The sequence below is a fragment of the Benincasa hispida genome, chromosome 9 (assembly GCF_027475165.1).
Source record: "Benincasa hispida cultivar pf3 chromosome 9, pf3_genome.v1.1, whole genome shotgun sequence".
NCBI classification, from domain to species: domain Eukaryota; kingdom Viridiplantae; phylum Streptophyta; class Magnoliopsida; order Cucurbitales; family Cucurbitaceae; genus Benincasa; species Benincasa hispida.
The window spans coordinates 10,291,974-10,312,488 of NC_143486.1; the positions used below are offsets into that span (position 1 = coordinate 10,291,974).

Consider the following 20,515-nt stretch of genomic DNA (forward strand, 5'->3'; position numbering starts at 1 on the left):
TTTTCGCATTGATTCCATGATCTCATGTGCAATGATCATGTTCTCAAACCTTTTGGCCAACGCATCAGGTGTGCTTGCCAACATGTGAACTCGGACCCTCGAATTAGCCTTCATCCACACCTCATATGCATTATGAATATTTCATGGTGCATCAAGGGTTGGGACTTGAGGACAATCCTCATTCATGACAACTTCGAGGTCGTTTACCACGAAAAACATTTTAATGGATTCTTTCCACATCATGTAATTAAAATCAGTCAAACTACAAAAGGCAACTAACGGAAAATCATTATTTAACATTTTGCTGAAAAAAAACAAACATATTGATCTACATTAGATTTTAGCATAACTCTTTAAAAAATATCCAATTAGTTTTAGCAAAATCTAAATGAACCCCATTTAATATCTAATTTTGCAATGTTGCTTCACTGATTTAGGATAAAAGCCACCGAAGGGTAGTCATTTTTTCCCTTCACTGAATTGAGACAGTCTCAACTAATCATTACCCTAGAATAACTCTTATTCCTATAATGATCAATCATCATTTATTTGGTCAAGAAATCATTAACTTACTTAATAATTTCCTGTAACTGTGACCCTTCATTTTAGATCTTTGAGTTCCACCCCAATGAGCCAACCGAAGGGAAAAATCGATTGGGGCAAAAACTAAAACAATCCTATCCATTTTTGGAGTTCTCCTTGATATTGATCGACTGCACAAACCATCCGAAGGGGGACGCTTCCAGGGCGCCTCGAGGTTGTGCAAGAAGGTCTCACGATGCAAACTAATGAAAGAGATCGTAGGACATGTTGACACACATCCTTCTCCCACTTACTAAAAATACTCTCTCCATTCACCTTGATATTGACTCATGCAAACACCATCCGAAGGAGGACGCTCCTAGGGCGCCTCAAGGTCAAGCATGAGTCTCACAATGTGAATATTAAGGGAGAAACGTGAGTGGAAAAATGACATATCATATACATCTTTTCCTCCCACTGAGTATTTTAACAACCTAGGTTTTAAATTTACTTGGAAAAAATACAGCTAATTATTTTTATTAAGTGATTGTTTAAGTTTGCCCAAAAGTAACATTTACTTGGAAAAGTTAAACAATGTTGATTAACATTCATTAAACATTTTAACAAATATTAATCAATAGTTGCATGCTTGTAGCAAATCTATCTAATTCATCTTTCCAGGTAGGTTCCCAGGTAGGGGTGTTCTGTTTCCATCAACTTAAATACCCCAGCCTAGCCAGAACCCGCCTTAGACAAAAGGTCACTTATAGATATATTTGCTACAAATTCAATCTTTTATTGAAATCAATTTAATCCTATTAAATTGATTTAAGAGATTATTCTAATTTCTAATATCATTAGAAATTTGTGAACTCATGTCTATCTATATCATATTTTAAAACTATTTTAAAAAATGATTTTACCTAAGTTTGCATGTAACCCTTGGTTATTGATTTTAATTTCTAATTTCACTTATTTATAACTCTTATAAAGTAAATGAAACAAATTAAAACCAACAATGAAAGCATTGACATACTTTATAAAATTATAACATTTATAAGACTACCTAAAGTAATGTCATGCATCATGCAATGTTCATTCATTACTAATATATAACATTTATATAACTAAGTAATGAACTATGTTATAGCATACATTCCATACAACCATTCAACCTTATATTTTAACACTTATAATATAAATGATGCATGGATATGCTATAATGCATGCATACATATACTATAACTCTTATATTGTATGATGCATGAGCATACTTTATGTAATTTAAATCATGCATACTAGTATATTACAATATAAAATGATGCATGAAGAATAAATGCATAACCTATGGTGGGTTTTAAAAACTATATGACATACATTATGACATATAATAAAAAAATACATCACATGTATATTTATACTAAAAATTGATGGATTGGGATAGAAAATCTCCAAACAAGAAAATAAAAGGCTAACTATTACAAAAATGAGTCCACCGGTTCGGAACAAGTGAACCGGGTCTTGAACCGCTCGACCCGAACCAATCCTCAAAGAACCCTTGCAGCTGATCGTGTAGCAAATGCCTATGCGTCGAGTAGCTGTGCGATGAGCTTGCAACACTATGTGATCGCGTATGCAACACTATGCGATCGTATAGCTAATGACTATGCGATGAGCATAATAGTCTACATGATCGTATAACACACAAGTATGCGTCGAGTATCAGATACTATGCGATCGTCTAGCAAGCGAACGCCTATGCGATCATGCAACCAATGCAACACAATCGTGTAGCAAACTCTACACGATCGCATAACAAAAGTTATTCGATTGTTTAGCTCTAGCTACACGATGCAGTAACCTTTGTTTCGTCTTCTCCATCGAAACTCCGATCTGCAACCTTTCTTTGAAGCTTCACGAGCGACTCAAAACTAACAAATTTACAGACTCGATTGCAATATTTAATGCCCAAAAACGCAGGGGCCCTTTACAAACCAACTTTGTAAAATTTAAAGAAAGCCTTAAAATGAGAATTCTATCCCAAAACATCCATCAACAATCCATCCACAAACATTTATCACATAAATGCAATGCACATTATAAAACCCACCAGTACTGTAAATAAATTCAATACAAGAATGGAATTTCGAATCAGAAACCAACAAACCTGTCTTTGATACAAATTGAAGGAAACTCGACATGAGGAGAACCTTGAGCGGAAGCGGATCGACCAAATTCTATTAATTATTAAATACAAGATTTATAATAAACATACAAATAGATATGCATTCAAAATTAAATTACAGCATGCTTTTACACGAAAATAGGTTTTAAGAAACCTCACGTTTAAAGAACCCTTTCTTCAAGGAATCCCCCGTACGAGCCACGAACGGAATTCCTTCCTCACAGATCTCCTTCTTCACGCATGGACACTACCAGTCGAGAACCCACTGTATTCTCTTTTAGGATTAAAGGATTCAAGCAGGAGTTGTGAGCTTTCTTGAATCCTTGGAAGAAGGAAGGAGAAAGAGAGGATGAGAGGGAAGTTTCTTCAGAGAATCTTTCTCTTTTAGAGAACTCTTCTCTTCTGTGAGAATTATTAGGAAGAAGATGATTCTATCAACTTCTTTTATCACATGTTAGTTTTCTTGAGAGAATGTGGGGAAGGAGTTATAACTCCTTCCCTTTTTATTAATTTCAAATAAATTAATAAAGTTTTTTTTATATATATATATATATATAATAACTATTTTATCATATATACACACTATATGTTATATCAAATATAACATATAGCCTATAGTTTTATATTGCATCAAATACAACATAAACTACAGATTTTATTCTCTCAACTATACATGACATTTAATATAAATCACATTTATATTAAATCACTTATATGAATCTCATCCATATGATATTTGGATCATATCCAAATATTTTATTCATCTCAATATAAATCATATTTATATTTAATTACATGAATCTCATTCATATAATTGGTATTTGAATCATATCCAAAATTCTCTCATATATAATGTATCAATTACATTATAATTAATTATATCATATATAATTAATTCCCTCAAATAATTTGAACACTTCAAATTAATTCAAAGATTAAATCCCTGTTGAGCTACAGTGGGGACCTTATGGACCTGTAGATTGAAGCTCCAACGATACTCAGATAATTAGTTAAACTCTTTAACTAAATTATCCAACATCCATTAACTTTCGGTCACCCTACTAAAGACCGATAGCTGCACTCTTCGCACTATAGATAAATTTCTGTGTCCATTGGATATAATCAATCAACAGTGCGATGACCCTTCACAAATTGCTCATAAGTACAGTTGGGCCAAAATACCGTGGAGATGGCCTGATCCTGATCATTCATGTGGAGACATGCGAGCGGGAGTGTCCTATACAAAGAAGTTTGTATAAGACCGGACAACAAAATGTTTAGTCTCGTTATATAACGCCATTCATGACAGAGACTTTCATTTCACTAGAATGATCATAGGTAACATGACCTTAATTCTGAGTGAGTTAGGAACTCCTGCCTATGAGAGTGACCTTTGATTTGCATGGGTGCGAGTGGCCAGATTGCCAACTCAAACATATCACTTTGGGGATTCGTCTGATTGAAGAGCTGGGAACCCGACTACACGAGATGGAATTCACTCCTTCCCTAAAGCAGAGGTAAGTAGATAGATTGTTCCCTTAAGAGTTGATTCTGGGGCTTGAACGATGTGGCGCCACACACTTTCTCATGGCCCAAGAGGTGTTCACTCATAGTAGGACTATGATATATTGTTCATTAGAGAAATCAATGATACTTAAGGAGTTAGATGTAACTACAGAGGCAAAACAGTAAATTGGTCCAGTTGTACTTACGAGTGATCTATGAAGGGTTATCATAATATTGATTGGTTATATCAAATGGACACAGAAATATATCTGTAGTGAGAAGAGTGCAACTGTCGGTCTTTAGTGGAGTACTCGACAGTTAACAGGTGGTGGATTTCATGATTAAAAAGTTTAGACAGTTATTTACGTATTGTTGGAGCTTCAGGCTACATGTCCATAAGGTCCCCTTAGTAGCTCAATGGATTCGAGTTGAGAATCAGTTTTTGGGTTAGTTTGAAGTGTTCAAATTAACAAAAGAGAATTTGATTATATATGATATAATTAAATTGGTTCAATTATATGTAATATAATTGATTTGATGTATAAGATACATTAATTAGAGGTTTTGATATAAATATGATTTATATTAAATAAATGAGAAAATGAACTATGGTTTAAATATTACATATGATGTGATATTAAAACTATAGGTTATAAATAAAATATGATAAATTAGTTATTATATTTATTTATAGTTAAACAATTATATGATAATTGTGGTTGATTATTTTCTCCATTAACCATAAAGATGAGAGGTTATTTTTAGTTTTTGATAACTGACGGATAAAATGAAAAGTGTTTTCATTTTGTTATGAGATCACTTCATTTAGTAAATTACTAATTATTTACTCACGAGACTAAACAATCATGTATAGCGAGAGACTAAACGATCCTCTAGAGCGAGATTTACTAAACGATCGTGTAAACGATATAGCGAGAGACTAAGCGATCGTGTAAGTGATTGAGCGAGAGACTAAACGATCAAGTACTCTCGGTCTATACGATAGACAAAAACACCCTCCCACTTACTTGATAGTGTAGTTCGATCATTTCTTTCTCCTCCCCTTTACTAAATTCACACAGAGCCCACACCTCCTGGATTCTCACTTCGAGAATACCAAGGTTGTCGACTAGTAGTGTCGAAGGGTGCTTGTTCAAGGAGTAGACTGTTCGTGATCTGAACGACAACGAGAGATTGGCTAGAAGATTGTAGTGACTACAAGAGGTTGTTGTTCAATTATTCAGGAGAACAAGAGTTTTACAAAAGAAAAGTTCTTCAAAGGTATGTCTCTCATTCCTTTTGCATTTGATTACTTAAACATGGTGTAATTTTGTATAAGATGCATAACTGTTATTGTAAGTTTATGAATGCATTTAATTCTTTTACAATGGGCTTGGGAAGATCTTGCTTCTGTTGACTAGTTCTCTTCTATAAGAGTTCCTTCAATTGGTATCAGAGCCAGTTTAGCATCATTCTGCACTCGTTGCCAGAAAGCTTCCTGCACTTTGTCAGCAATGTTGTGCTAAACAAAGTTGATTATACCCTTACAACTCTCCTCAACGAGTTGCAAACATTCCAATCCTTGCTGAAAAGTAAAGAGAAGAAGGTTGGTGAAGTAAATATTGCTTCATCATCAAAGAAGTTCTATCGGGCTTCGACTTCAGGAACTAAGTCTACACCTTCTACTTCTAACACTTCCAAGTGGAAAAAGAAGAAGAAGAAGGGTGGTAAGGAGAAAGGGAAGGCACCTGCTAGCCCACAACCTGTCGCACAGTAGGGTAGACAACCAGCGCCGGTTGAAAAAAGAAAATGTTTCCATTGCAACCAAGATGGGCATTGGAAGCGGAACTGTGCTCGCTAGTTGAAGGAGAAGAAAAAGGCTAAGGTCAAGGCAAAACAAGATAAATATGATTTACTAGTTTTGGAAACATCATGCTTAATGACATCCGCTCCATACATGGGTTGGTCTTCTCTCTCTAGGTAATCAAATGTTGCCTTGTGATGAATTTCTTCAATTTCCTTAAGACATAAATACCTGCGGTCTAGTATGGTCGTATTCTGAGAGGAGAAATTTAACATCAGCATCGTCCATTAAGCATACTAGAGGATAATCAATATTCACCCTATATGTCACCCTCATTATAATCTTGAATTCTGTGGAACTAACTTGCATGATCTCATATATTAGATTTACCAACTCATTATACGTCAATGTGCTTGGAACTAGCAAACCCTTCAAACGACCTCCAATATGGCGTTCTTATGTGTCATCCTATGAACCACCATAACGTAAGAATATATACTTCTACATCCTTCAAGAAAAACAATACACAAAGTGAGCAGTTAGGAAAATTTGTTACTATTAAATACTCACTATACTCGATCCTCGCTACACGCTCTTCACTACTCGATACTTGTCTCTCGATACTTAGTGTTCTTAACTTGATACTTACTGTTTCATAGCTTTCTCTCCCCTCATCCTCGGTCCACTGGGAGCTACACACATGTCTCAATACACACTTACAAACTCACACTAACTCGTTCTCTTTGCTACATTCATATGTCTCGCATAGCATCGGAAAAGTAAAAATGTGAGCAAAAAATAGAAAAGACTAGCACATTTACTTACTTGAGGTGTGAGACAATATAGTGAAATTATCTGAATGTCTTTATAACTTGATCTATCAAGAAAAACAAGTTTTGTGAAATGGGTTTATTGGAGGGAAAGTAAGATCGATTTCTCTTTTGTGTTTCAATTCTGTTTGTTCTTAGTTACTAAAAAAAAAAACCACTTCACATTTCAAGAAATTGATTTGAAAAAATAGTGAGAATTTTCAGAAAATTCCCTAATTTGTGTATGTTCGTACACGAGCATTAACTATAGAGCAGGTACTCCAACGAGCGAGGGCAATACAAAATAATCAAGTATTGATTATGACATTGCTATGATCGAGTGTACACGTGTTGATTGCATACATATCAAGTGACCATGCATCTGAGTATCGAGTGACCATGCATCTGAGTATCGAGTGACCGTGTATCGAAGATCATGTGACGAGCCAACGAGGATAGGGTTGGCAATGGGGTTGGGGAGGGTTCCCCATCCCCATCCCTACTGGGGGATTTTACCCCTATCCTCGCCCCCATCCCCGCTATTTGAAGGCAGGGTTGGGGGCGGGAATTCCCTGTCAAGGAAACGGGTCCCCGCGGGGACCCATTCCCCATTTTCCCTTTTGTTTCCCCATGGGGCTTTTATATATATATATATATAACCTAAAATTCTATTTGGTTTGGGTTTAGACATTTTAGTTGGGTTTTGATTTGGCTAAATTAAAAAATTAGATATAATATATATATAAACCTAATCGGGGTGGAGGCGAGGATGGGGATGGAGTGGGATCCTCGATCAAACTAGGGATTCCCTACCCCGATCGAGGCGGGGTCCCGCAGGGAATTTTGCCAACCCTAATTGAGGAACAATTAACGAGCCATCGAGGATCAACTTTCTTGGTAATGGCATGCCCGTGGAGTGCATCTCGAGGGTAAAGCGATAAAATCACACATGGATAACGTTCTATAGGTGTCCATTTTTCATTTCGACCTCCCAAATCAGGAAATCTGTACAAAAAAAAAAAAACCTATAATTCAATTCAGAGAGATGTGAAGGTCATGTGTTAGTTCCACATTCACCGCACATAATTTACATATTTTTAAAATAGTCTATTTTTCTTTTACTATTCAATGTCACATATTTGGAAGAATCTCTAATAATTTTATCTAAAAGCAATTCATCATAAAATTTTGGGGATAGCTCATTTGGGAGAGTTAGATTGAAGTCTTGAAGGTCACTTGTTTGTTCCACGCTCATTGCAAATCTATATTTTCTTTTTTCTTCAATTTCTTATATTTGTAAAATACTATAATTATCTTATCTTTTAACACTTAAATAACAAGTTACAAGTTGTGGGGATAGTTTAGTTGGAAGAGCATTAGACTGAAGATTTAAAGGTCACGTGTTTGATCCATGTTCATCGCAAAATTTTTATCTTAAATAATTTTCTTATAAATATGTTATATTTACCCAAGTTTTGGGTTCATGTGGGATATATTTGAAATAAACGATAATTACATCTTACTATTGTTAAACATCAAGTTGCGGGGATAGCTCAGTTGGGAGAGCGTCAGACTGAAGATCTGAAGGTCGCGTGTTCGATCCACGCTCACCGCAAAATTTTTATCTCCGTTAGGATATATTTGGAATAAACGATAATTACTACATCTTGCCATTATTAAATACCAAGTTGCGGGGATAGCTCAGTTGGGAGAGCGTCAGACTGAAGATCTAAAGGTCGCGTGTTCGATCCACGCTCACCGCAAACATTTTATCTTAAATGGTTTTTTTAGATATATTTGGAACAATTATAATTCTACCTCTTATCATCATTGAACACCAAGTGTGGGATAGCTCAGTTGTGAAAGACATTTGTTTTGCAACGCTGCATGCCAGCTCCGGTGCCTTTCAGGACTCTATTGCATCATCATCATGTCAAAAATTTCAAGCAAATGGCCACCATAGCCACCACCTTCTCAACTTCAAACCCCATTTCTCCATCCACCCATCCTGTAATCTCTCTTGTCCAGACCTGCAAATCCATGGACCAGCTTCAGCAAATCCATTGTCAAGCAATAAAAACAGGTCTCAATGCTAACCCAGTTCTGCAAAACAGACTTATGTCCTTTTGTTGTACTCATGAATGCGGTGACTTGAAATATGCACATCACCTGTTTGATGAAATTCCCGAACCGAATTTGTTCATCTGGAACACCATGATCAGAGGCTACTCCCGGTTGGATTCTCCTCAGCTCGGAGTTTCTTTGTATGTGGAAATGTTGAGGAGAGGTTTTGAGCCTGATCGTTACACCTTCCCTTTCCTGTTCAAGGGATTTACAAGAGACATTGCATTGGAATATGGAAGAGAGCTTCATGGCCATGTTCTGAAGCATGGACTTCAGTCTAATGTCTTTGTTCACACTGCTTTGGTGCAAATGTATCTTTTGTGTGGCCAACTTGATACGGCTCGTGGGGTTTTCGATGTTTTTTCTAAAGCTGATGTGATTGCTTGGAATATGATGATTTCTGCTTACAAGAAAGCTGGTGAGTTTGAGGAATCAATAAGACTTTTTCTTGGTATGGAGGAAAAAAAAGTGCTGCCCACCACAGTGACCCTTGTTTTAATCCTGTCGGCTTGCTCCAAGTTGAAGGATTTAAAAACTGGGAAGCAGGTCGATAGTTATGTGAAGAACTGCAAGGTTGAGAGCAATTTGGTTCTTGAAAATGCTCTGATCGATATGTATGCTGCTTGTGGGGAAATGGATGCTGCCCTTGAGATATTCAGGAGTATGAATGACAGAGATATCATTTCTTGGACGACCATTGTATCTGGCTTTACCAACATGGGAGAAATTGATGTTGCTCGGAACTACTTCGACAAGATGCCAGAGAAAGACTATGTTTCATGGACTGCCATGATCGATGGATACATCCGTTTGAACCGATTCAAAGAAGCATTGGAGCTATTCCGCAATATGCAAGCAACCAATGTAAAGCCTGATGAGTTCACTATGGTCAGTATTCTGACTGCTTGTGCACATCTAGGGGCCCTCGAGTTAGGAGAATGGATAAGGACTTACATCGACCGGAACAAGATCAATAATGACACATTTGTTAGAAATGCATTAATAGACATGTACTTCAAGTGTGGAAATGTTGAGAAAGCAGAAAGCATATTCAGAGAGATGTGCCAGAGAGACAAGTTTACATGGACAGCCATGATAGTTGGCCTTGCAGTCAATGGCCGTGGTGAGAAAGCTCTTGATATGTTTTCTGAAATGCTAAAAGCTTCAATTATGCCAGATGAGATTACTTACATCGGCGTTCTTTCTGCTTGTACACACACTGGCATGGTAGACAAAGGACGAGAGTATTTTCTTAGTATGACAACACAACATGGCATTGAACCCAATATCGCACACTACGGTTGTCTGGTCGATCTTCTTGCTCGAGCCGGTCATCTAAAAGAAGCCCACGAAGTCATTGAGAACATGCCAATGAAACCCAATTCCATTGTCTTGGGGGGTCTTCTAGGTGGTTGTAGAGTTTATAGAGAAGCCAATATGGCTGAAATGGTTGTGAAGCAGATTCTTGAGTTGGAGCCTGAGAATGGTGCTGTCTATGTTCTCCTGTGTAATATATATGCAGCTTGCAAGAGATGGAATGAGCTGCGAGAATTGAGACAGATGATGATGGACAAAGGAATCAAGAAAACACCAGGTTGCAGTTTGATAGAGATGAATGGCACAGTCCACGAATTCGTAGCTGGGGACCGATCACACCCTCAAACCAAACAAATTGATGCTAAGCTAGACAAAATGACCCAAGAACTGAAATCTGCGGGGTATTCACCTGATATCTCAGAAGTGTTCCTTGACATAGCAGAAGAGGATAAAGAGAACTCAGTCTTTCGTCACAGTGAGAAGTTGGCCATTGCTTTTGGACTCATCAATTCCCCGTCTGGGGTCACGATTAGAGTCGTGAAGAACCTTCGAATGTGCACGGATTGTCACAATATGGCGAAGTTAGTCTCAAAGGTGCATAATAGAGAAGTAATTGTTAGGGACAGAACCAGATTCCACCATTTCAAACATGGTTTATGTTCGTGTAAAGAGTACTGGTGATAGCCTTCAATGCTTAAATCAATAACCCCCCCTCCCTTTCTAAATTCAACTGTTTCTAGCTGTTTACTGAGATCTAAGTTCACAAGACGTAAGCATTTGTATTCAAGAAAAAAACTCCAATATTTCCACAATTCCACCTGACTACAGAAAGAATTCAAAATGTATTACATTCGGTATTAATACGGATTCATAATGTCAAATGACCAATAAACTCCACTACTTCAGCCAATTTCGACTTGACAGTTGCTCTAACAATCATATAGCCAACGTGAGAGAAGGAAATCACAATTTAACTTGTTCCAGGGTCAAGAACAGGAAGCCGGCAATGTAGACTGATTGATTTATCAGTCTGTCGAGAGCCAGGAATGAAGAACTGAAATATCACCGTCAAGCAAGCACCCTGAGGAGCAATGCCATAGAAAGTGCAATCTGGCTTGGCCAAGTGATACTGAAGACTCTTGGCAAAGTGCTTCACACTCACCTGTACAGATTGAGCATCCCCCCTCAATACTGCCCTGGTTGATCTAGTCTGAGCACTTAGATTTTGATCTTCAGCTGGAGCATTTGCTTGTTCCCCTATGACAAATAATTTTCGATACTCAGCACCAAGGGTAATCAACGTAGTAGAAATCTGCACATGTAAATCACCATACTTGCTTATGGAGACATTCAGCAAATCCCCAACATTCTTCATTCGATCCACAAAGTTCTGTAACTGGTTAAGATCAGGAACCTGCACAAGCGTCTGAGGCAAATCTTGTGCCATATCTAGAGCAGTTTGAAGTTCAAGAACTTGAGCTCTTGACATGGGCTTTGAGATTGGTACATCCTGAATGACAGCAGACTTATAACCTTTAGTCTCAAATGTAAGGAAAGGCATTGGTTGGGTGCAATTCAGAGGCAACTTCTTCACCAACTTTATTTGGAGACGATTTCCTGTTGGACCATTACCGAATTCAGAACAACAGATGCTAACACTACTACGAACGGCACGGTGGAGAAGGGAAATGTCTATGGTAAATGCAATGCGATCATCATTCTGGCTGGAGATTCGGTAATCATCAAACAAAGCTTCTTTACGAAACTGAGCAATTGATTGAATTCCATCACCATTAAGAAGGTTATGCAGGAAGATAACATAATCTCTAGTCAAATAGAAATGACATATCTTGCCCATCTTGTCTAGGGCAGGTAGAAACCTCTTCTCCAGAAGATTTACCCCATTATCAGTTAGATATGCCTTAAACTTCATTTCTCAATCTACTAGTAATTCCTGCTTAAACGCGCTGGAAATAGAATGGAAACGAAACGATTCCCAAAAATAATGTAAGATCAAACAATATACTCTTTCTGCAAATTTAGATATCAAAACATCTACGAACGTGGAACTAAAACATGGGATAATCGAAGTTCATCCATTCTAAAACCATTATGGATCAGAATTGACTGAAACGATAGGTATGATAGAGAAACCAAACAGGAAGTTTAAGAAGAGAACGTACCTTGAGTGTTGAGAGCAGAAGCTATGGCGTTCGAGGTAACTTCTCTGGTAAAGGAATCGAGACGCGAGCTTGAGGAAGAAGAGCTTTGCAAAATTCGCGCCAAAGCGACTGAAATTTCGGGTTTTCACTTTGCTTGGCGCTTGTTCTCCTTTCCCTTTATATTAAAAAATTCCGCCAAAATGTTTTACAGAAATAGAAAAAAACAAAGAATTGATCACATCAATAGAATTTTGTCAAGATTATTAAAATTTTGTTATTTTGTAGGAATAATTTTCCTTATTTTTCTATTTTTGAAAATTTTTTTTTCTTTTTTTTTCCACTCTCTCCAATTTTTTTTTTATTTCGTAGTGGGAAAGTATTTAAAAATCAACACTTACAAAAATTTTCTAAATATAATTGATTTAATGTTCAATTAGAAGTTGAGTCACTGTATGGTTTGAAGATAGAAAAGAATTGTACTTTAACACTCTTGTAGCTGATATAAATGGCAAGGGTAGATGGATATTGAATTATATTATTGACAGAGAAGAAAGGGATACATGAAAATACTATAAAACATAGCAAAGTTGTAATTATTGTAAACGGTAAGACCCTCAAACGACGAACAAGACAACAACAAACGATCAGGAAATCGCGGTTGGGCAAAGAACAGAACCTGCAAAATAAAAGCTCATTATAGGCTAAATCGCGGAGCTCGCTCTATTTAAGATGTTTTTCGCGGCTCTGCCCAAGTGTGTAAGGAATTTTACCACGCTGTCCCCAGGATAAAATAACCCAAAAAGAAATTTCGGTCGAAAAGGCACCGTTACCGACCGGAACACATGCCCTTCTGACTGAATGCTCGAAAACAGAAGCAGAGAAATAAAGAAATCATAGGAAAGCGATGAGAATCGAAAGAAAAATTGATGTGATTGAACTGCTGAAGGGCGCGTCATATATAGGCCTTCAGAGTTGAACTGCCGTGAGAGAGATGCATGGGCAACCTCTGAACGTGCGAAGGCGGGCTGACAGGAAAACGCACGTGCGGAAGATCGAAAGACGCAACCAACTGGGAATTTTTTTTCTTTTTAAAAAATAACAAAATAATGAGATAATTAAAAATAAAAATAAAAATAATATTTTTATTACGGAAAAATAATCACACACACGCGTCCTACCGGACGGACAGACGACGCGCGTGTAGGACGTCCACCGAACCCACATTAGCTTATCTCCTCACTCCCTCCAAAACATGGGTACCCCTTGGTTGGAGTACAAAAGGGAGACTTCATTTTCAAAATTCTCCAATGTGGGATTCTCCAACCAAAGGTTGGTTCCCTCTAATTAAAATAATAATAATAATAAATCACCCAACAATCTCCCACTTGAAAAATTAAACATAAGAGATAAAAAAATTCATCGAGCAGTTTCAGTCTATACAGCACTGTGCATAAGTAAAGGTGTCTTGCGACTTGAACTTTTACGTAGTGTAGATGATTCAGAATATACTATAGTAACCCTTGATTTTGAACTCTATCTCTAACAGCATCTCACACAGAGTGTTATTAGGGTGTAGTTCGAAAGCTCGTGCTTTAAGGCCTAGCATGTGTATCCCGGTTTAGTAAATGCTCTAGAGAGTTTGCCTAAAAAAAACTTCATAGGAAGCGACCTCCACTTTCACATTCACATAGGTGAGTTTATCAAGAGTGCTCATATAGCTAGGTACCTTACTTGTCATCAAGTATAGATCTCATTAAGAACCGAGTTCAACCTTTCTTATGCTTCAGGATATCATGCTCAAACTCTAAGTCATAGGAATGGAACCTGTGTTTGGTTTAACATGATTCGCTATATATCACTAGTGATCAGTTATTACCCGTTGAACCTGTTTTTTGGGATCTTCACTCTACGGGTTGGGTTCTCCTCACAGTGATTCATCTTTCTATAGGCACGAGTCCCATCATTTCTGAAGTTATGAAAACCTTCTCTCTAGCCAGTCCTTTCGTCAAAGGATCTGCCAAATTTTCATTAGTTCATATATGATTCATTCTAATTGCACCAATAGTGAGAAACTCTCTAATGGTATTGTGCTTACGGCGTATTTTTCGTCTCTTTCCGTTGTAGTAACGGTTCTGAACTTTTGCAATTGCTGTTGTACTATCACAATGGATCAATATGGCTGGTACCAGCTTTTCCCATAAGGAATCTCTAATAGCAGACTTCAAGGCAACCTGCTTCTTCACTAGCTATCACTAGTGCTATCATTTCTGACTCCATCGTAGATTTGGCTAAAATAGTTTGTTTCTTGGACTTCTAAGCGATAGCTTCGCCTGCTATATTAAAGATATGGCCACTCGTAGCCTTTGAATCATCCTAAAGAGAGTTACAGTCAGCATTGCGACACCCTTCCAGGACATTGGGAAACTTCTGATAATGTAATCCTAGGTTTTCGGTTTTTCTTTAAGTATTTCATAACCCTTTTGATGGAACACGAGACATACGTAGTGAAATAAGGATCGAATTACACTCTAATTGCTTTTAATTTAAAGGAAAAAAACATGCAAATGAAGGAAAAAACAGTAAATTAAAATTACCTTTGAAGCTTCTGAAAACCACTTTTCCTCGCTGAATCTCAACCCAAACTCTTCTGGATCACCACTAGAGTTGACCTACTATCCTCTGGACTCAGAACCGGATTGTGTGACCTGGTGGATGAAGAAACCGAGAGAGAGAAAGAGATGGAAAAATAAATGGATTTTTCTTTTAGTTTTGGGTTTTTTTTTTTTCAGCCCAAATTTAGAAAACTATTTTGGCAAAAATGGAAAAAGTTTTTCATCCATAATTGAAAGCCCAATTTATAGAAAAAAGCCATGCAACAATTCCATGAAACAAATCCATAAAAACCTAACACTTAGAATCCACTATCTAAGTGGGCTTAATGTCTCCACTATAAGCCAACACCTAGCCCATTATTTTGTTAGTGGAATTATCCAACAAAAGTTTGGATTTTCCCACTAACTTTAATCAAAGGGCAAAATAGTAATTTTGTCAAAGTTAAACTTTGACAAAAAAGTCAACATTTTGACTTTTTATGATTTTTTCCGTGTTGACTAATTTTGATCTCTTGAGCATGAATCCGCATTCATTTTCTCGAAATTCAAATCACATTTGAATATAAGATCGGTCAAAGTTTGATTTTTCAAAGTAAAAAGTCAACTCTTTGACTTTTTACATCTTTGACCATTTCCATTATTTCCGAGCTTCCGAATATGAACGTATTCATATTCTTGATATTTAAATCATATTTAAATATTAAAGTTGTATCTCTAAACTGAAAACCGGCCACTATATCACATATACTTGTCGATTTCTCTCTCTTCACCTAATTCGAACAATTCGAATCATTCTATCATACTGTTTTAAGTTTATTCCATATGAGCTAGTAGGGGAACCTAATGGATCTATAGATCATGGGCTCTACCGATCCGAGATTAGCTGGCTAAATTCTTTAGACGAAGCTAATCAATATTCGTTAACTAACGGGTCATTCCACTATAGTCCCGTAGTTGCACTCCCCTCACTATAGATATATTTGTGTCCATTTGATATAACCATGATTAGTAAGCTAATCCTTTACAGGTTATTCGTAATCTCGGCTGGGCCATAAAAACCGTTTTACCCCCAAGACTACATCTTGTCCCTTAAGTTCCACTTATCCTCTAATGAACAATTGGTTTAAGGTCCAATCTATAAACCAAACCCTTATCAGGCCAAGGAAAAGGTGGGGCCCCTTGTTCAAGACCTGGATTCAGTACTAAAGAGAATAACCTATGTACTATCCCTATAACGGGTAGGAGTGAATTCTGTCTTAACCCTATGTTCCCAACTATCCACCTGATCTTACCTTTGAAATGGGAGGCTTATTGGGCCAGCGATAATGAGCCGCCCTCACCTATGCAGATCTAAGGATAATTCCAAGTGAACAGGAGTTCATAGTTAGCTCATGATTGAGATTAAGTTACCTAGGTCATAACGAAATAGTCAGTTTTATACATAAAACAACATTTAGAACGTAAAAAGTGACTATTTCATGGTTCAGTCTTATGCAAACTCATTGCATAGGATGCCCCCACTCCATATCTCTATATGAACGATTCAAGATCACATCGTTTGTACTAACTACAAAATGGGTCGCATCCATAGTGTCCTCAGAACAAGGCGCCCAACCTTATTCCTATACTATAAACCATTTTAGGCTATATATTTGAACTTGATCCACATTTATGTTATTACATAAAGTTCAAACTTCATTAAATAGCCTCAGAACCTTAGTTTATTGGATTCAAGATTACAATTTTATCGAAAAACAAACAGAATATGTTTATTAATTTACAAACTTCGAGTTTTATGACATAAAATCCAACACCTTTCTATAGCATTTCAATGTTCTTTATTGGGCCTGCTTGTAAACCTGTAAAGTAATCCTACAACATAAGCTATGTCAGGCCTAGTGCAGTCAGCAGTGTATGTAAGACTGCCTATGATGCCCGCATACTCAGATTGATTAACACTGTTACCAGTGTTCTTGAACAACTTGACACTAGGGTCATAAAGAGTACAGGCTGGTTTACATTAAAAGTAATTATATTTCTTTAGAATCTTTTCTACATAGTGAGATTGATCCAAAGAAATTCCCTTTTCAGACTTAGTCACTTTTATGCCTGAGATTAAACTAGCTTCTCCTAAGTCTTTTATGTCGAAGTTTGCACTCAATATTAATTTCACATCATCTATGACGTGCAAGTTTGACCCAAAGATCAACAAATCATCTACATATAGACATAGGATAGTGCAAAAATTATTTTCAAACTTATAGTAGATGTCTTTATCACTTTCATTATCCTTGAAACATTTAGATAGGATAAGGTCATCAAAATTTCCATGTCATTGCTTAGGAGCTTGTTTTAGTCCATAGAGAGATTTGTCTAATTTACATACCTTATTTTCTTGACCATGGACTACAAAACTCTCAGGTTGTTCTACGTAAATCTCTTCTTCAAGTTCACCATTTAGGAAGGTGGTATTTGCATCCATCTGATACACTACGAGGTTATAAAGGGCAGCGAGAGAAAACAGGACATAAATTGATGTAATTCTAGTGACAGAGGAGAAAGTGTCAAAGAAATTTATATTTTCTCTTTGTCCAAAGCCTTGTGCCACTAACTTGACTTTAAACTTGTCAACAGTTCCATCAGTTCTAAGTTTCTTCCTTAAGATCCATTTGCACCCTATTGCCTTGCAATCTGGGGTAAATCTACTAAGTGTGAAGTCCTATTTGACTCAAGTGAGTCCATCTCATCATTTATGACTTCTTGTCATAGGTTGGCATCTACTGAGGACAAGGCAGCTTTTAGATCTTTAGGATCTTCTATATTATAGGTCTGGAAGTCATTCCCAAAATTCTTGGGGTTCTAGTTCTTTTGCTTCTTCTAGGTTCTGGGTCGGTTTCCTCTATAGAGGTAGGATTTCTAATTGGGGTTAGACCACTAGATCCCGAACCCTCACTATTCCTTTATTTAAAAGGAAATCTATCCTCGAAGAAGTCAACATCATTTGACTCAATGATCACTTGGTTTACTAGATCATAGAACCTATAGGCTTTACTATTTAAGGCATAACATATAAAGATGCAATCATAGGCTCTACTAGTTAGCTTTCTCCTTTTCGGGTCTAGAATCATTACAAAGGCTAGACAACCCCATGTTCTAAAATAAGACAAGTTTGGTTTCTTATTCTTCAGTATTTCATAAGGTGAAGTTATGTTTTTAGACTTTGGGATTCTATTTAGGACATAACACACGGTAAGGATGATCTCACCCCACCAATAAGATGCGGCTCCTGAACTAAGTAAAATAGCAACTACTAGCACAACTAAAGTTCTATTTTTTCTTTCGACTTTTTCGTTCATTTCAGGAGAATAAGGTGCGGTCTTTTCATGTATTATTCCATGTGAGTTAAAAAACTCACTAAAGTTGTCTGAGTCATACTCAGTTCCCCTATCACTATGAAGTCTTTTAATGTTTCTATTAAACCGATTCTCTACTTCAGAAACAAATAATTTGAAGGCATCAAATGCATCATTTCTGTTTTTCAACAAATATACAAAAGTAAAATTAGAGCGATCATCAATAAAAGTAATAAAATATCTTTTACTGTTCCTAGTTAAGATGCCATTAAATTCACATAAATCAGAATGAATTAAATTTAGAGGCTTAGAAATCCTAAGTACATAATTATGTGGAGTTTTAGTAAATTTGTCCTGATTACAGTACTTACATTTATCAAATTCATTTGTGGATAACTTAGGTATCATTTACAGCCTTTCCCTAAGGTCTAAATTTAATTTGAATATTCCCTTAGTTGATACTTTTTCCCTACGAATACATTATTTTTGGTAAGGGTATATAAATCTGTCTTTATGGTTTGAGTAAACCCGGCTTTGTTGAGGAGATTGTCCGAGACCAAGTTCTTTTTTATCTCCAGAGTGTGCAGGACATTCTTCAACATAAGGGTCTTCCCGGAGGTAAACTTAAATTCCACCTTGTCGATTCCAGCAACTTTTGTGGAGTGGTGATCCCCCGACAAAATATTATTACCCTTAGTTTCAGTATAAGTTTTAAAGAGACTAAGGTCGTGACAGATATGGCGCGTAGTGCCAATGTCTATCCACCACCCTTCACAACCACCGATCACATTTACTTCTATGATCATGACAACTAACAGTTCTTCTATCAAGTTCGCCTGTCCAGCAGGACGACACCTGTTCCTATAGTTCCTAACCATGTGTCCATGTTTATTACAATTAAAGCAAATGAACTGTACTGTTTCTCCTGAAGGGAGTTTCTAGTTTTTATGTTGGTTCTGGTTGCTGGAGCCACAGTTCTGATATTTCCTCTTCGTTCCTTCTGATTTTTTGTCAGGTTTTACCACAATAGAGGTAGGTATCCCAGGTACGACATTCACCTCCTCCCTCTAGTTCTGCTTCCGAGCTTCCTCCTCAATCCTTAGCCGGGTGATAAGACTCTCCAAGGAAAACTCCTTGGTCTTATGCCTTAAACTGTTCTTAAAATCCTTCCACAAAGGGGGCAGTTTATCAATAATAACAACAACTTGGAATTGTTCGTCTAGAGGCATACCTTCAATAATTATCTCATGGGGCTATCTTTTGCAGTTCATGGGACTGGGCCTCCACAGATTTGTCATCCATCATTTGGAACTTGAGATAACGGTTGACAGCATATTTCTTCGACCCAGCCTCCTCAGTATCGTACTTCTTTTGCAGGGCATCCCAAACCTCCTTTACTGTCTTCACTGTGCTGTAATAGTCATACAGATCATCAGTCAAACCATTTAATATAAAATTCTTACATAGAAAATCTTTCTCCTCCCAGTCAGCAACTTCTTTTATCTATTGTTTAGTTGGTTCTTCTAAAGGGACGATCGACTTATCTTTGGTACATGTGTCGGTAACTTTCTTGATGGTAAGAAAGAACAGTATCTCTTGCTTCCACTATTTGAAGTTTGCTCCTTCGAACCAGAATGGACAGTTGAAGTTGGATGTCATAATGTCGTTGTTGCTAGTGAGGGCCATTAGTGATATAGCAAGAGGCGTCTTAAAATTTTTGTAAACGACAAGACCCTCAGACGATGAACAATCTAATAGAAAACGGTCAGGAAACAGCGATCGGGCAAAGAACAAAAATTGCAAAACAAAAACTCGTTATAGGCTAAGTCGCGGAGCTCGCTCTCTTTAAGACGTTTCGCAGCTCTGCCCAAGTGTGCAAGCAGGTCATGAATTCTGCGACGTCGTCCCTAGGATAAAACAACCTAAAAAGAAATTTTGATCAGAAATGTACCATTACTGATAGGATCACATACCCTTCTGACTGAATGCTTGAAAAACGGAAGCGGGGAAATGAAAAAAGCAGAGGAAAGCGATGGGAATCGAAAGAAAAAATTGATGTGATTGAATTGCTGAAGGACGCGCCTTATATAGGCCTTCAGAGTTGAACTGCCGCGAGAGAGA

General features: G+C 37.1%; 2 protein-coding genes and 2 non-coding genes across 4 annotated transcripts; 3 read left to right on the forward strand and 1 right to left on the reverse strand.

Annotated features, from left to right (window-relative positions):
• Positions 1-8,368: 8,368 nt before the first annotated feature.
• On the forward strand, positions 8,369-8,441 carry TRNAF-GAA (transfer RNA phenylalanine (anticodon GAA)). The gene has a single exon. It is a non-coding gene; the product is annotated as a tRNA-Phe (tRNA).
• A 75-nt stretch (positions 8,442-8,516) lies between these two features.
• TRNAF-GAA (transfer RNA phenylalanine (anticodon GAA)) lies at positions 8,517-8,589 on the forward strand. The gene has a single exon. It is a non-coding gene; the product is annotated as a tRNA-Phe (tRNA).
• Positions 8,590-8,713: 124 nt separating this feature from the next.
• LOC120084638 (Pentatricopeptide repeat (PPR) superfamily protein) lies at positions 8,714-10,997 on the forward strand. Its single transcript, XM_039040449.2, has one exon. The coding sequence runs from the start codon at positions 8,714-8,716 to the stop codon at positions 10,946-10,948; it is 2,235 nt and encodes a 744-aa protein (XP_038896377.2). The 3' UTR covers positions 10,949-10,997.
• Positions 10,998-11,022: 25 nt separating this feature from the next.
• Positions 11,023-12,200, reverse strand: LOC120084639 (Hus1-like protein). The gene has a single exon (XM_039040450.2). It carries the CDS (start codon positions 12,198-12,200, stop codon positions 11,238-11,240), a length of 963 nt encoding a protein of 320 aa, XP_038896378.1. The 3' UTR covers positions 11,023-11,237.
• Positions 12,201-20,515: the final 8,315 nt, after the last annotated feature.